This window comes from Lotus japonicus, chromosome 6 (assembly GCF_012489685.1).
Source record: "Lotus japonicus ecotype B-129 chromosome 6, LjGifu_v1.2".
Classification (NCBI taxonomy): Eukaryota; Viridiplantae; Streptophyta; class Magnoliopsida; order Fabales; family Fabaceae; genus Lotus; species Lotus japonicus.
In genome coordinates, this window is record NC_080046.1 from 4,677,938 (window position 1) to 4,694,593 (window position 16,656).

General features: G+C 35.8%; 3 protein-coding genes across 8 annotated transcripts; all 3 read right to left on the bottom strand.

Annotated features, from left to right (window-relative positions):
* Positions 1-413: 413 nt before the first annotated feature.
* LOC130724244 (uncharacterized) lies at positions 414-2,101 on the bottom strand. The gene has a single exon (XM_057575437.1). It carries the CDS (start codon positions 1,636-1,638, stop codon positions 709-711), a length of 930 nt encoding a protein of 309 aa, XP_057431420.1. The 5' UTR covers positions 1,639-2,101; the 3' UTR covers positions 414-708.
* Positions 2,102-2,592: 491 nt separating this feature from the next.
* Positions 2,593-7,158, bottom strand: LOC130721940 (uncharacterized membrane protein At3g27390). 2 transcript variants are annotated; one of them, XM_057572527.1, is made up of 10 exons: positions 6,877-7,158; positions 6,435-6,543; positions 6,159-6,351; positions 5,077-5,213; positions 4,695-4,983; positions 4,442-4,548; positions 4,031-4,193; positions 3,650-3,845; positions 3,102-3,342; positions 2,593-2,956 (listed from the first exon to the last, which is right to left on the bottom strand). In XM_057572527.1, the coding sequence occupies exons 1-10, from the start codon at positions 6,968-6,970 to the stop codon at positions 2,899-2,901; spliced, it is 1,587 nt and encodes a 528-aa protein (XP_057428510.1). In that variant the 5' UTR covers positions 6,971-7,158; the 3' UTR covers positions 2,593-2,898. The 2 variants fall into 2 exon arrangements, with proteins under 2 accessions (XP_057428510.1, XP_057428509.1); XM_057572526.1 differs by having other exon boundaries at positions 2,593-2,963.
* A 2,308-nt stretch (positions 7,159-9,466) lies between these two features.
* LOC130724019 (uncharacterized) lies at positions 9,467-16,614 on the bottom strand. Of its 5 annotated transcripts, none has more exons than XM_057575178.1 (14): positions 16,465-16,614; positions 16,361-16,391; positions 16,169-16,242; positions 15,505-15,544; positions 15,345-15,400; positions 15,068-15,235; positions 14,167-14,332; positions 12,955-13,217; positions 12,723-12,863; positions 12,496-12,629; positions 12,301-12,398; positions 11,606-11,697; positions 9,995-10,128; positions 9,467-9,822 (listed from the first exon to the last, which is right to left on the bottom strand). In XM_057575178.1, the coding sequence occupies exons 1-14, from the start codon at positions 16,567-16,569 to the stop codon at positions 9,750-9,752; spliced, it is 1,575 nt and encodes a 524-aa protein (XP_057431161.1). In that variant the 5' UTR covers positions 16,570-16,614; the 3' UTR covers positions 9,467-9,749. The 5 variants fall into 5 exon arrangements, with proteins under 5 accessions (XP_057431161.1, XP_057431163.1, XP_057431164.1 ...); XM_057575180.1 differs by having other exon boundaries at positions 16,315-16,391; XM_057575181.1 differs by having other exon boundaries at positions 15,167-15,235; positions 16,315-16,381; positions 16,465-16,599.
* Between the last annotated feature and the right edge of the window lie 42 nt (positions 16,615-16,656).

A 16,656-nucleotide genomic window follows, 5' to 3' on the forward strand; every position in this document is an offset into this window, starting at 1 on the left:
GATGGCTTCAGATCTCGATGAAATATTATGTCCTTACATGCATAGCATTATAGATTGATGTTGGAAGGCAGAAAAGCTATAGTTCAACATGGAAAGATCATGGCTAAGGGCATGGGGTATGATTGAGACAAACCCTGAAGAGAACCTAAAAGTGGACATAGATATTTGTCAGCTTTAATTATTTTTTATTAGTTATAGGGTCAGTTATATTTTTAACCATTGACTTATATCTATCTTGTGTATATAACATGCTGCTAAACTTTTATTTATGTATGTGAAATTATTTGGCAAAAACTTATAGAGGACATGAGAGAAATCTCATATAATTATTAATTGGAACAAAAATTATAAGCAATCAAATACTTACATCTTGATATAGTTTTACAAAGGAACTACATGGGCTTTTGACTACTGGGTACTGGCTGCACTTGTTTCAAACATATCCTTTCCAACATAAAACAACGTGAGACTCCATGATTCCATTCTGTGAACATGTCGTGAAACCTTAAACAATGTCATAAAAACTAATGAATAAAAAAACGCAAATATGAATCAAAACATCCTGGTTTTTATTAACCACTTCTTCTGATCCACTTTATAGAACAATAATGGTTGCATCCATGAAACTCAAATAAAAAGAAAAAACAACTAACTTTACAATGATGCTACTCATTGTAACCCACTATTAAACATTTGGTCTCTACCTTGTTACTCAAGTTTGTAGGCACACAATACAAGGCAGGACTCAAAGGAAGCATAACTTTGAGTTGAAAAGTACCCACTGCTACCATCATCACTCTCACAAACTTCAAAACCCTCTTTGTCACTCTCTGCATCAGAAGGCCCTAACTTGAAAATGAAGAGACCAGGCCCTGAGCCAGGCACACCAAACAACCAATCATAAACATCCCAAAACACTTGCACGGGTTTCTTGTTAACCAAAACTGTTTGGTTCCCTCTGAACTTCCATTGTAAGTTCTTCACATGAATCAAAACAATCCCATCAATGCTTATCCACATTTGAGGGTCCTTGTTCCCCGTGGTTGAGCTTTCCACAACAATGTCACTCTCTTCTCCCTTCTCATCAATCCTTGCCCTTGTTGAGAAGCTCTTTTTGGCAAAAACGTTCTCTCTCTTAACCAAAAGCAAAGCCTCAACAACGCTTGGTCTCAACCTCATTTTCTTGTAAGCTTTCTTCTTATAATCTCCTAATAACAACACAACCTCTTCATCAGACACTAAAGAGACATAGTAGTCACTTATTGGCTCAGGGCCGTCAGAAAATCTCGCTGACCTGAGATCCCAATAGACTTCAATTTGATTGCCATCAACCTCAAGAGTTTTGTACCCTTTTTTGTTCCAAAAGAACCATGGCTTAACATCAATCTTGAAAGTGTAATGAACCTCATGACCTCTCATGCTATCTACCATGATGTTTAGCGTGTGGCTCATGGGACTTTTGCACCACAAGACTGAGACATTCCTCCAATACCCTGCAACATTGGCTTGGTAGATGCACGTGACAGTGCTTGGAGCAGTTTTACTGGGAAGAGGCTCTTCTGTTATTCTCTCTGCTACTGGTGATCCTTGATATGAGCTTGACACTGATTGTGATCTAAAGGAAAGATGGAAAGCCATAATGCATGCTTGGTTTCTAAGGGGGGTTTTTCTCGAATAAGTTTTGATTTGAGCAATGTATTCAAACCCCTTTTGGCATAACAAAAAAAAGATCTATATGTGTATGGTTTAATTTCCAATATCGTATTGGTTATGTTCTCTGAAGCTAAAATGTTTGATTCTTTTCTGGGTTTATCATCCCTTAGAAGATGAATGAAAATGCTGAATTGGGTTTATCTCACCTTGGAATATTCAATGGTAATTGATGAATGGAATTGGAGAAACAAGATCAATGATGTTGCATGGCTAAATTTGAGGTAGGATTCAACAATAGTTAACAACTATGAAGGTAAAAGATGTGACAGCTAAATGGCGTTGTAGGTGAGTTGAGAGAAATTGCCTTGCCAGAACATTTTGGCGAAGAAAGGGTGATATATTGAGACGAAAGTTTGTTTTTCTTTGACCAAAAAGTCACCAACTAGTGGCCATAAATAAAGATGAACCCGAAAGGAAAGGAGGAAAAGGAACATCTTTCTAAGTCTAAACAATCATGTTTAGAGGTTTCTTCCTTGTATATAGAACTACTTCCAACTGCTAAAGTGGAGAAAAAATGAGAGTTTTGTTATCAATTAAGTTATAACATACATATGATATTGCATACAATTTTTTATGAAGTGATATTATGGTAGAATTGCCTACTAATTTGCATATTTTATTTTTAATTAACATGAAAGGCTTTCTTCAATGATAATGACTACTTTTCAAAAAAAAATGATAATGACTATTTATAGAAAACTATTATTATATAATAAAAAAGTAACCACTGTATAATACAACCTATTTTTTGTCAATGAGGATACCTGTAATTAATGACATTTTTAATGTTATATGTGTATTTTTTTTTAAGTCTGACACGTGTCTCCACATATTTGAAAAACTTATAGCAGTGATGTATACTTATTTATGCACAAAAAATGCTGTAATCTCCTATTTAGATATATATGTATATAAAAAAGATAAATTACACCGTGTATTTAGTTTACAAAGCAGAACAACAGTTGCAGAGACAAAGTGCTCAAAGTTAGTAACTTTCAACAAACTTTGATCTTCAAACGTGGCATCTTCATAAACAAAGTGCTCAACATTATCGCTAAGGTTCAACAACATTATTGTCTTCTTTTCTTTGAAGAGAGCCTTTCTCCCTATGCTTGGGAATTGCATTGGCTCCTATATGACTAGCTGAAGCACTAGCTTGCAGTGCTTCCATATATAAAACCTTCACTAGATTCCTGAATCTTCGCCGAAAAGTTGGTATTCTTGACATGGAAGCCACAATCCCCTGTAACCTAGAAATTTGAAATGCAAAGTGACCTTTCCAACACATCATTAACCAATGTGAGACTCCGAACTCATACTTGAATTCACAACCATATCAAATTTGGACAATTAGTTCACTTCAGAATACATTAAATTTACAAATATACCTCCTAATGATGGCTTGCAATTGTGCTCTCCTGACATTGTCATTAGATGGGAATCCAGTGCTATCCCACTCCTCCGGTATGTCATTTTTGCATCTCATAACCAGTTCTTTCAGGCAAGTTTCTTCAGTTTCTTCCAACTTCAAATTCTTTAGCTGCTCTTTCATGATGAGTAAAGGTCCAATAAACCACTCAAACACTTTATCCTTTGGTCCATTCATCCTTGTCAACTCTACTTCATCAGCTGCAGATGAAAACAAGGGAGAATCAATATATTTACATATTGTCCAATGGAATAGAGGCATGCAGGGTTTTAAATTGAGCTCGCAGCCGCAATTGTGGACGGAAAGCGTTTTTGGTCTCTCGCAACAACATCATGACCTCAATACGAAAAGGGTTGGTTTTCTAATCTCCGCAACGTCATCATGATGACCTCAATTGTGACCGCATCAACCCATACTTGTTCGCAATTCTGCCATATATATAACCGCAATTGTGACCGCAAACACAATTTAAAACCATGGAGGCATGAGTATGATCAAGAGATGTACATATCACCAATCCATCTGAATTGGATTTTGCTGATGTTAGAAGACACTGGAGCAAGGACCAAGCTGGCAGCTTGATGCCTAATTTCTTGCAATTGCCTTTTAAAATGCATTCCTCAATTTCCTTGACACTTATCAAACCGTCACGGAGAACTATCCTTCCATTCACCTCACAGGACTTGAAGAGCCAGTCCCATACCTGCAAAAGAAAAACTTTGTTATAGAAAAATCCATGTAAACAGCTTATTTAAGTGCATGTTTGTAAACCCTACTACAATTGAAGCCAGAATTAACTCTGAGAAGAAACTTCTGTAAGTAACTCTTGGGATTCGGAGTTGATTCTGGTGAAAGAACCATAAGGGATAGAACCATAAGATAAATCACCTGCACAGGTTTGTATTGCTGAATTTTCCACTTCAAACTTCTAGTTTGTTGTAAGATATGTTTTGAATTTTGTGAACTGTCTCTACGAATCTTCAAATTATGATTACTGCCTCCAAGGCTTTTACTCTCAAGAGCATGTGTCATCTTTCTACGATAGATTGGCCTGGCTGTCACAAGGGGTTCTCAGAATAAGTGATCAATGTCTGCCACTAAAAATGGGGAAGTTATAGGGTGGCCAATTTTGGAGTCGTCCAGAAATGATCCACTATTAATAGCCATTGATATAATGAATTTTTAATTGATCCCAATCATCAGCTATTAGTAGTAGATTATTGGTGGACCACTAACTTCTCCTGAAAATGAACTTGGTGAGAATAACATGTCACTACATTAAAGTAAATTTGATGGCACCTGGGAATGCAGGACCCCTCTCTCAAATAGAGCAAATCATTCACATATTCATCAAAAAGTGAAACCACAGACACAATGTAGGCAAACCCCATCTGCATTGAGTCTTCCTAAAAATAAACAAAATCTTCACCCAATAAAGTCTCCTAAAATTTTGATTTATGGTTAAGAACTAGAAGACACTTGTGAATATCAATGACTTAATTGCATTCCATACAAGAAAATTTTGAAATTAGAGCATCATACTTTGACTCACCTGATGAACAACAACTCCACTGTAGAGACCAAGAAAAAAACTGATAATGCTAGCTGCTAACACAGCTCCTACAACAGCTAAAGGCCAGAGGATGATAGCAAGACCAGCAAATGGGACACATTCAGTTTCTAGGAATGGTCCTTTTCTTCCAATCAAATCTTCTAATAGTCTCTTCCATCCTCTAAACAGCATGTAAGGGCTTTTCCATATAGCAATGGATATTATTATAGCCATGTCGAATGGTACCCCAACCAAGATCACCAATAAGCAACATGGTAATAAGAACAACCTATCAAGCAAGAAAATGGTTCAATTTTTCTCAACTATTCACCTACAACACACTGTTTCATGTGAAATGAATAAATTGAGGAGCATAACTTACCTGATATCTATAGGCTTTTCATTGGGGGGTAAATTTTCTCTTAGTTCATCTGTGTATGAGAAATAGGAGTAATAACAAAAGTCTGTGACATCCTGAACCATTGTGCAGCTTGTTTCAATTGTTGACCAACAACCATCCTGGTATCAGAACTCAGTCAATAATTTTTTGAGAAACTACATAGGATAACTAGGCTAGAAATGGAAGTTAAATAAAATAAGTCAGTGACATTGTTGCAACTTTCAATGCTTCCAAAAGAAAAATTAGGAGGTTGTGTTTATTACTCTCAAAAATGGAATTATTTCATCACTTAACTAACAAAAAACACAAAGGATCACGATTTGTGGACACTACTTTTGATGGACACCTAGTGACACCTGCAGTTTGCGGCGGTTTTCATATTTTAGACATGTTCCATAGTGTGTGAATCTTGTTACTCATGCTTCATATACTAATCGAGAAGAGAAAGGGTATTGGATTATTCTTTCATCCTATTAACTTGAAAATATCATATCAAAATACACAATTGAAATTAATATAGTGGACCCCACTTATGACATTAGAAAGTAATTTATTTCGTGGAAGTTCAAGAACCTGTTTAGGCATGTTACATAGTAACATAAAACATCCCAATGACATTACAGAAATTGAAATTTTAGATGCACCATCCCATCTACAACTATATATAGTCACTTCACTTGGCCACAACGAGTTAAAGAAAGGGATTGAAATCCTCCATCTCATTTGGTGTCTCATTCCTTCTCCCACCAATAAAATTGTATAATGTCATTTAAAAATCAATCATGTATGACAATTATAACTCATGCGTACAAGTTACAATTTGATTGGCGAGACAAGAGATGAGACACCAAATGAGGACAGAAGATTCAGATCATGCTCGCAAAATGGAAGAGGATAAAACTTTTGACCAATTCAATTTTTTACTAATCAATATAAACCATTGAATTTAAAAAGCAAGAGTTAAGAACTTGCAACACGAAACTGCTGCAGAGAATATAGGTGCAGAGGATCCATACTCGATCTTTATCCCAAAGAAAGATGCACAAGATGAAAATCACACTCACAATGAAGCAATGGTGAAATTTGTTGGTAACACCCTCTCCCACAGCCTCAAAAGTTGCAAGAAGAGGAGCGAAAAACCCATATCCAATTCCCCCCAAAAGGCTTCCAACAACACCAACAACTGGCCAAAGTAACAGAGGAACAGGCAAACATAACAGCACCACAACCTTCAAGACCAGTCCCAACCTCTTTGTTCTGTTGACAAATGATGAGAAATTGAAGCAAAATGTTGAACAGAACATGTGCAGAAGTAGATAATCTTAGAAAGAAAACACAACCTTGCCACACTGTAGCATGTCCAAACAACATGTGCAGGCCAAAGTCCAATGATTACAGCTGAATTTCCAATTACCACAATGGCAAATGCTACTGGACCTATCAATGCACCTGCCAAAAGAAGGGTACTGTGAATCAATGAATTATCCAAGCTGTTGGATAAATGTCAAATAAATGATTTTATATAATATTCTAACGCGCTCCCTCACGAAAGAGTCATCGAACTCTGGACTGCTTAGTCATAAAGGCTCTGAACCATGTCAACCAACCAATTATACCAAAAACTTAAGTCGTTGGGTAAATGTTAAATGAATGGTTTATTATATTCTAATAGGTACATTTAGAATGCATTCAACCATAAACATGAACTTCAAGAAAATGAAATAGAAATGAGAAAGATGAGAAGAAGAAAAACCATACAAATTCAAGTAAAGAAAAATGAACCTTTAATGATGCCAAGTATGAAGAGCAAGAAGAAGAATGGTAGGAAAGAAATGAAGCTCCATAACTTGTTCAAAAAACCAGCATGTGAATCCATGAATTGAAGGGTATAAAGCAGACAAATTTTAAGCGGTGGTATAGTTTTTCTCTGTTTCTCAAGCTAATGTAAGACAATGAAAAAGCGTCGCATTGTCTTCACAATAGAATTTGCATATATTTTACTTTTTAGAAATACACACGCCACGTGGCTAGTGAAAGTGGTTGGTTGCGCCACGTGTCACTGTGTATGTGTGATGTGTTCGATTGTTCATCATCCGTCATGAATCATGAGCCATGATGGTGATGTTGATGTTGTTGTTGGGTTTCTCATGCCTATTTTTCCAAAAGTGAATTTGGATTGAGATGCGATGTGATTATTTTTCACATAGGTGGCGTCGAATCCTAAATATGTAAAAATGAAAAATCACATGTGATGTTTGTACAAACAATAATGTTACTTACACACCTCTCATTTGAGGTAGAAGAGGTGGAATGAAGAGAGAGATAGGAAGAAAAAAAAAAGTAAGAGAGAGAAAGTATGAGATGTGATAGATGATAAGATGAAAGAGATAGAAATAAAAAGAGGTGGAAATGAAGTGTTTAAAAAATGAGGTGTGTATATTACTCACAAATTTACGTTTGATGAAAATTAAAATTAGTAACATGTTTCTTAATTCAGCTAGTGTTCGGTGTTCCATGCATCTCATTCCTATTATATGTCTATGAGTGTCGGAACAACCCCTCTGTTATGAATGAGCATCACCATAACAATGGGGTTACTATTGTCTCTGAACAATCAATGCATCGATGAATAGTCATTGTCCCCTCCTTCATGAACGGATGAACCCACATTCAACCTCTCCTCAAAGGAAAGGAGAGTCGTTTATTTTGAGAGAGAAGCTAAGATTTGAAGAGAGTTCAAAATCTAGTATTTTTTAATATTGAAGTGAATATGACTATATGAGGATTGAGGATACAACACAACGTCTCGCACTTATATAACTCAAATCCTAGTAATATGTGTAACTGCCTCCTCACAACATGGCTACAAGTGTCAAGGAAATTTTACACTTACTAAAATTTAAAGTTTTATTATTGATTTGTAATAACTAATAATAGTCAACCTTTCTCAACATAGAAGACATTGTTTGATTGCAAACCATGTAAAATTGGTTAAGTGTTTGGGTATGATGATTGTTTGATTTTTGACTTTCTTTTGGATAGGTCGAGAATCATTTGACCTGTTTCTATTTGAGAATTCTTGTGTTCTTTTCATCGAAGATTTTAGGTTAATTGGCAATTATGCAGTTATTGACAGAAATGAGAATTGAAGACACGTGGAATGCCTAAAAGATTATCGAAGAAAATGAGTCAGAAGTCACACGTCTAGTTTAAAGTTTTTAGCCGTTTTTAGCCAATTTAAGCAGTTGATCTTGTAGGTCTATAAATATGTATTATTCTATTGTAATAAGTGTTCAAAAACTTTCACTCAGAAAACCATTTCTGCGTTAATTGTCTAAGTTACCACAACTGAAAAAGCTATATTGGGATTAACCTGAGTATGTGTTTGCTTCACCGACCCATTTTAAGATTCTTGCAAGTTGTCAACTTAGTTTTTCATCCCATATAGCATCCCTCATTTCATAACAAAACTTGTTCAGATAAAAATAAAATCGAAATAACTTTTTACTCAATTTGAATATCATTTCAGCCTAATTTTTAAAATCGCAAAAACAAATGAGTTTAATGAATATGCACTGTCAGTGTAAAACAGTTTTACACTGTCTGACAACCAATCATAGCATGTCACGTAGGTGGATTAATAACTTTCACATTAAATTTTAATTAAAACAAAAATATATTTGCTGATGTTCCGGAATTCAATTTAATGACTGTGTAAACAAAGTTTACGGGTGCGCACATACATTAAATTCAAAACAAATCGTGATTTTTTATTTTTTCTTAAATATCACACTCCCATCTCTACCTCAATCTCTACCTCTTTTGCTAATATCTCCTAACTTCGCCTTTACCACCGCCACTACTCCCACCTTTCACTACCGCCAATGCCACCCGACACCCTCTGCCACTGTTGTGGTCTAGCACATTCCACAGCCAACACCCTCCATCGATGCACGAGACCCTCTACTATCATCACCACCTCTCCATCGCCGCCTGGCACCAATCATCGTCACAAATGTCATGCGCCCTTTTTGTTGCCACCACAATCCCCCTCTATAGTCCCCTAGTATCGCCCACCACCATCCCCACTCAACAACATCCTACGCCATTGTCACCCTCACTTGTCACCCTCTCGCACCACTAGTCCACTACCTTTAGTGATGTGCAATTTAATTCCTAAAATTTAAAAAAGCTATATATTCCATTCGCTAACATTTCTAAAATATGTATAATAACACATAACTTTCTTACGTTTAAAAATGACTGGCTAGCTATATATTAGTTGAGGAAGTACTATTTTGCATATACCTTTTTCCTTTTAAAACGATAGGGGAAGCAATGTACACTTTAAACCTCAAAACTAAATCGCAAATAACCCAAATTTCAAGCTACTAATTTACAGTTTTCTCTCATCTATATATTAGAAATACAACATAATGGTTCAAGCAAAGCTATTGCATAACCTAATTGCCTTCACTTATGAATGTAAAGAAAGAAGAGCTGTCCTATTCCTAGCTCCTAGATTTTCTTAACGAAGGTGAACATCAGCATATTTGATTGACATTCTACTCACTACAAAAGGAGGTTTGACGGTTTTCCTAGTGTGTAAGAAACTATAATGTACATGCTACATTTCATAGTCTGTTCCACATGAATCAAACTGGGTATGAAATTTCAGAGAAATAAGTGCACAAGATAATGTTATCATTTCCCACTTGAACTTCCTTCCTGTCCAAGAACAGAAACCAAAACAAAGATCAAGAAACAAGAACACTTGCAAGTGAACTCACAAGTTGGGATCCCACAGCTACGTGCATTCATAACATATCAAATATATAGCAAAATTAAACTCGAATCAACTGAATATGCATATAAAAAGATATAATCTTGACAATCATACCATGGAGGGTGAATACGGATGAAGTTTCCAACTTCAAGGTCAACATGGTCACAGACCCTTGGGCTAAAGATAATGGTGCTTTGACCGCTTTTGCTGCCGCCAGACCCCATTCCTTCATCTTGTAACAGAAAATTCTGCAAAAATAATCGATCAACTTTTAATCAAAAACTAGATACTGGGTGAGTCTTAAATGCAGCTAGTTGCTCCACTTCAAGCAAAATGGTCATCTCACATTTATACAAGTGATGGAATATAAATAAAATGGACTAAACAGCTGCTACTGGCTTATCTATATAAGAGACCATCATGATACTCAACCAATATAAGTATATTCTCATGCACAGTCATTTAACAGACAATCATGCTGAATAACCAAACTTACGTTATGAGCAATGTGTAATAGCTTCTTTATAATAGGAAACTTAATCTTGGTGTTAGGTGTTTACCAGCCATGCAAACTATTAAAACAAAATCAGGATTTAGTCAGTAGGATAGTCACTCTCATCTCTCTGTTTTCCCTTTGAAGAAATAAAAATATTAACAATCAGATAGTCATTTGACTATTCAAAACTATTACAAAGCCGTCAATTTTCATTTGCTAAGATGATCCCACCTAATAAAAAGATGTTAGGATCCAATTGCAACGTGTGAGACTTGGGTACCACTGGAGTGGTATGGGTATGGGACTCTAGTGTGGGCTTATAAGGTCTTAGGGTCTCCAACTACAACGGCTAGTTTTTGTGGTATGGTTCTCTCAATATTTTTATCAATTACTCTCTCCGTTCCAAAACTATTGTAGTTTTAGATTTTTTGTTTTGTTCCAAAACCATTGTTGTTTAACATATCCAAAGCACTTTATCTCATTCTCTTCCATTCATGCCCTCATTTAATATTGTATCTCCCAAGTACCATCTCTTATTTCCACCAATCACAATTCTCACCAATTAGTTGACCAATGATTTTCATTCTTTCTCTTTCATATAACTCATATTAAATAAGGGTGTTAGAGTCAAATTATAACATCAATTATTGAATTCTTAAACTTTGTGAATAAACCTTAAACTACAATAGTTTTGGAACGGAGGGAGTAGTATCAGAGCATCCCACAATGTCTCTCAGTTGCAAACAAGAGGCGAGGGTGGTGACGTCAGCATTCCGGTGTTTGCCCAAGGCTAGTCAAAGAACTAGCGCATAGTTAGGCGGTGTGGGTGTCGGGGCTGCGGAGGATGGTGGGATGTTAGGATGCAATTGCAATGTATGAGACTTGGTCCGACATTGGAACTTGGAAGTATGGAATTCTAGTGTTGGACTGTTGGGTTTATAAGGTCTTATGCTCTCAACCTACAATGGCGCTTTTGTGGCATGGTCCTCTCAACGTTCTAATCAGAAGACTTGGTTGTTGTTGTTGCCATTAATTTCAATTTCTAAATAAATATAAAATAAAATTCAACAAAGTCTCTTTAGTTCAGATTGGTGAACAAAAAATAGGATAACCAAGCCTTTTCTTGAGTATAAAGGAAAAACATCGAGGTAATAACAAGTATAGAAATTATAAAGCAAATGAGCAATGGCAATTTAAGTTAAATATTTTCTTGAGTTTTAAAACTTCACCTCTGTGTACTTGCCAAATGAGCAATGGCAAACAGTCAGCTTTCCGTCCAGGTATCTTGAAATGATTTTTACATCAACACAGCCATGTTCACCTGGGAATTGTTTTCTACAAAGTCAAAAACATTTCTCTTTGTGTGTGTAACCAAATGTAAAGCCTGCTTTATGTCCAACTAACTATATGCAACCCCCCAGCCCCAAAATATAAAAGTACTAACCAATGATTGTATAATTAATGAAAGAACTTATATGGTATTTTACTTAGAGCCTGTTTGGATACGGACTTATTGAACCTTATCTACTAGAAAAAGCACTAGGGCCCAGTTTGGAAGAGCTTATTTGAGCTTATCTGACAGCATAAGCTCTTATGCCAGTGTTTGGGAGAGCTTATGCAAACAGCTTATGATCTGCCATAAGCTATTTTCAGCTTATTTTCATAAGCTACTCAGGATAGCTTATGAAAAACAGCTTATGCTTATACACAGCTTATTTTTAATTTATTTCAATAAATTTTTAAAAATAGCTTATGAATAAGCGCTTATGTCATAAGCGCTTATGACCATAAGCGCTTAATTAAGTTGTTTATCCAAACGGGGCCTAGATAAGCTTCAATGACAATAAGTGCTCTTTGGTTTGCATCCAAACAGGTTCTTACAGAAGAATGAAAAAGGAAGACAGAGTAAAAGCAGAAGTTTTACTATCTGGCCTAGCTCCAGCTTGTAACTTTTTCCAGAAGTCCATATCACTTTCCTTTTCTTTCTGCATCACCTGCTGTAGTTTTCCAAATATTCCAGTGCTGCCCAATTTGGCAAGATAATCATGGACTGAAATTAGAATTTATTTAAATTTAATTTTTAATTGCATAAAAATAACAGGAAACCAGTATTTTATACCTCAAGGAATTAAGTGCTCCAACATGAGACGCTTCGTTGATAACAGAGGAAGACCCTAAAGCTTCTTGAAATCGATCTGCCATGGTCTGCATTTTCTTTCTGGGAGAATTCATTTTCACTTGTTGATCATCTACCTGTAAAAGTAACTCAGATAAAGAGCCAGTTATGACCATAAACTAATAAACTAATAACAGATAACTATAAGAACAATCATAACACAGACATACCTCATTGTCACTTGATGATCCACTATCCAAAGGCTCAGGGGAGTCTTCCCTCTCAACAACTTTGTCCTGAAAATGGGATCTACTATTCTTCTGAGGACGCAGCATTGCTTTTCCTCTTCTTTGACCATTTCGTGGAAAATACTGTCATATAGACGTAGAAAGATTTTATACAGGAAAGAAGTAAATCCATACTTCAAAGAATAAGGTATGTATTTCCAAAATTTTCACCCACCGGATCATACTTATCTTGAAGGTTGTCAAAAATATCAGCAATTGAAGGTTGATTAAATTCAAGTGCAAGAGCTTCTGTTTTGGCAGGCGCATCTGCCTTTATTTCCATTCTGAAGTCATCTTCAAGATAATCTTCAACAAAATTTTCAGAAGCCTCAGGATCAACTGCTTCCTTAATTTCAGACAACCTATCAATATTGGAGACTGCAGGACCAATGTGCATACTTGTATGTGCGACAGATGGATTAGCCTTGCTCCAGATGCCTGCAAGTTGCAATGGTTACCAATTTGATAGAATACTTTTAAGTATTATTGCAATCCAGGTAAGGTATATTTAAAGCAACATCCTATTAGTAAAAGGCTATTACTTGTAAAGTGAAAAAGAAAAGCTTCAGGGAACCACAATAATTATGTCTATAGTTGATTGAAGGTCAACAAGTCCACCTATACCATGAAGCATCTAGATACTTAAATAGAGTTTCCCTTGATCTGTCAAAATGTGTGAATATTAGCAAATATGGTATCCAATTCCATCATGAAAGATATGATGTATTTAATAGACTATAACCTTCATTTTCTTAAACACGTGAATGAATAAAAAAATTACATGACCAAATTATTAAACTCAATCTTGTGTGCCTTTCCTGTTATCTGGGGAAGGTCACGCTTTAAATCCACACTGGGCAATACAGAAATTTATTCCTTATTTAGAATCATTACAACTAATTTAAGGGTTTGCCAAGCTGATTTTATGGCCAAGCTGGGAGTTGGTTTGCACTCGGTGCAGGGGAATCTGTATCTTACGCCTCCTCCTGGGATCGAGCCTTTGTTGTTGACAGATAGCCTTGGTGTCTCTCATTTGAGGGCTTAGTTTTTCTTTTTCTTAGCACCACCTACCAAAAACATTTAAGGGTTTGCCCAACAGGGAAAAGGTGGGGGGGAGGGGAGGGGGTGAATCACGGCCCCAATTAAAAATAATTCATTTACTTCTCCATCTAAATGTTTAGGTTGCATAAAACTTACATAATGTGATAACCAATGGTCTACACTTAAGTCATCTTATCAGATCAGTTACATATTAGGAGATAGGAGAAGAGTTAATAGCTTAAATTTCCAATTGAAGATGCCCCACTAATAACAATTCAGTTTGCCCCGGAAAATTCAACTAACTCATGCTCTAACATAGAAACTTATAATTTTTTAGAGCAGGTACCAGATGTATTTGCTTTTGAGCATGTAGCTTGGGATATTGAACATGAACTACTTTCTTTGAAACATAACATTGCTTCGGAATTTCCATTTGTATCTTTAACTTGATCATTTCTGATGAATCGTGAACCATATTTGTGGAAGTGTCTGGTTGAGAGCACAGTGCTACCCTTTAATGAGTAAACAAACATCAAAAGTAAATAGTCAAATTAACCTGTAGAAGATACCCTGACAATCATAATAGTCCATGAACGATGCAAATTGCATCCTTAGTCCTTGAATATACATTTAAGTCAGTCAAATTAGTCCTTAATTATGTTCTATCAGTCAAATTAATTTTTAAGGTTACTAAGACTAATTTGACCAGGAAAATGCAAAGTTAGGGACATCAAGCTTAACTTTTCATTATTGAGAAATTAGCACGAACAATGCTATATCTTTTAAAGACTAATTTGACTGTTCACTCCAAGTATAAAACAAGAAATCATTTAGCAAAAACCAGAAGGACATAAGTAATGCATAAGGAGGAAAAGTGGATAAACATATATAGCTCAAAAACCTCATTTTTGTCCCTAAAAGTGTAGCGCTCAGTCATTTTAGTCCCTTCATCTAAAAGTCCTTGGAAGTATAATTTGCTGGTAAACTTGGTCCTTGAAAACATTTATGGATTATCAGTTCATATTACTCCCAAAAAGTATAAATCTAAAATCATATTAGTCCCTAAAAACTAATAATAAAATTCATATGCACCTCAGTCTCTTAAAGTTAATATTGAAATTCATATTAATCCCTGTGAACTTGACAGAGGATTTATCTTCTTGCATGTAGAACCAAATTGACCAACAAATTACACCTAGAGGAGTTTTATTTATGAATTTCCTTCTTTCAAGACTGAAATGACTGACCAGTACACTCCCAAGACCCAAATTTTTTTTTACTAAATATTCCATGCAAACTTTAAAGAGCACCCCATCAATGTCTTCATCACTTGAATCGGCAACCACCTCTCCCGAAACGCGACGGAAGTCATCCTCTTTGAAGTCAGGCATTTCAACCTCATCTTCAAGGGGTTTCTGATCACAGCAATAACAACAACAGTAACTTTAGTTAGTTGCACTTGAACATAGCAAATCATGAGGGAAAAATAAATACAAATAGAATAATAAGAACCCAAAGTCATGCCTCCAATGACAAACCCGAACTCCTGCCTCTCCCAGCCAAATTCTGATAAGAAATTCCTATGTAGCAATAGAAATTCACTAGCGGTTGCCATTATAACTATAAACATAAAGCAGCTTTTATTTCAGGAACAACAAGTTTCTGAGATAGTTAGTTGAGGCACCTTTTAGCAATTCCAGCCGCACGGGAAGAGGCAACTCTTGCTATAGAAAAAAATAATCACACAACAAGTGAATTAAGATGGAAGTCACAGATATAGGGCGTGTCTAAGGCCCCGTTTGGAAGAGCTTATTTGAGGTTATCTAATAGCATAGGCGCTTATACAAGTGTTTGGGAAAGCTTATGTAAATAGCTTATGGCCTACCTATAATATGTTTTAAGCTTATTTAAGAGCTTATGTTTACCTGTAATTCATTTTCAGCTTATTTCAATAAGTTTCTCAAATTTTCTTATGAATAAGCACTCATGCAATAAGCGCTAATTCCATAGACGCTTAATTAAATTATTCACCTAAACACACCCTAAATAAATAGCTTAATTAAGCTCGTGTTCATAAACTAATCTCGAAGTTTATTGAAATAAGCTGAAAATAGGTTATAGGAACGTTTAAGCGCTTATTCATAAGTGAACCTGAGTCACTTGTGAAAATTAAGCTGTTCAGCTCAAAATTAGGTCATAAGCTACTTACATAAGCTCAATCAAACACATACATAAGCCTTACGTTATAAGATAAACTCAAATAAGCTCTTCTAAACGAGGACATATAAAATTTGAAGTGGCTAAGCGGTACAATCAATTTCGCTACGAAGTTAAGTTTGGTTGCGAACCTTGTAAGTGGCGTCGTCTAATGAAACCACATTGTTGGGGACAACATCGTGCAACCCCGCAGTTTCTTCATCATCTGCAAATTAATTAAGGAATGTGAGAAGAAATGGGTGATTAGATTAGATTAGATTAGATTAGATTAGATTACCCAGTGCAGGGACATTTTGGAATCTTGATTTTTGAGAAATTATTACCAGAAATGCTCTCTTCAGAGTCTGGATTTCCCTGAAAAATTAACAAATTAGCATTCAATGGTGATTGAATTAGCAAAGGAAAAGAGGGTTTAGTGGGAAATTACGCGCAGGAACATTGCGACCGCATGTCGCTCAGAATTTTGCACGCTCATCTCAACATAGATGAGATGAGATGCTTCGTTTCCTTTCCATTGATGGAGCTTTACCATTCCGTGTTTTTTTAAGTAATTATTCTCATTCTCATTGCTGATTGATTGTGGGAATACTTTTGGTAAAAAATAAAATAAAAAGTCACT

What these genes read in the sequence shown, in the direction of transcription:
- LOC130724244 (XM_057575437.1), bottom strand. Translation starts at nt 1,638, where the DNA reads ATGGCTTTCCATCTTTCCTTTAGATCACAATCAGTGTCAAGCTCATAT.
- LOC130721940 (XM_057572526.1), bottom strand. Translation starts at nt 6,970, where the DNA reads ATGGATTCACATGCTGGTTTTTTGAACAAGTTATGGAGCTTCATTTCT. An exon ending in CATACTTGGCATCATTAAAG is followed by an intron (nt 6,544 to 6,876) that starts GTTCATTTTTCT and finishes TTCTTTTGGCAG; the next exon opens with GTGCATTGATAGGTCCAGTA. An exon ending in AATTTCACCATTGCTTCATT is followed by an intron (nt 5,214 to 6,158) that starts GTGAGTGTGATT and finishes TTCTGATACCAG; the next exon opens with GATGGTTGTTGGTCAACAAT.
- LOC130724019 (XM_057575177.1), bottom strand. Translation starts at nt 16,569, where the DNA reads ATGGTAAAGCTCCATCAATGGAAAGGAAACGAAGCATCTCATCTCATC. An exon ending in GTTCGGGTTTGTCATTGGAG is followed by an intron (nt 15,236 to 15,344) that starts GCATGACTTTGG and finishes TGCTGTGATCAG; the next exon opens with AAACCCCTTGAAGATGAGGT. An exon ending in CTCAAAAGCAAATACATCTG is followed by an intron (nt 13,218 to 14,166) that starts GTACCTGCTCTA and finishes TGCAACTTGCAG; the next exon opens with GCATCTGGAGCAAGGCTAAT.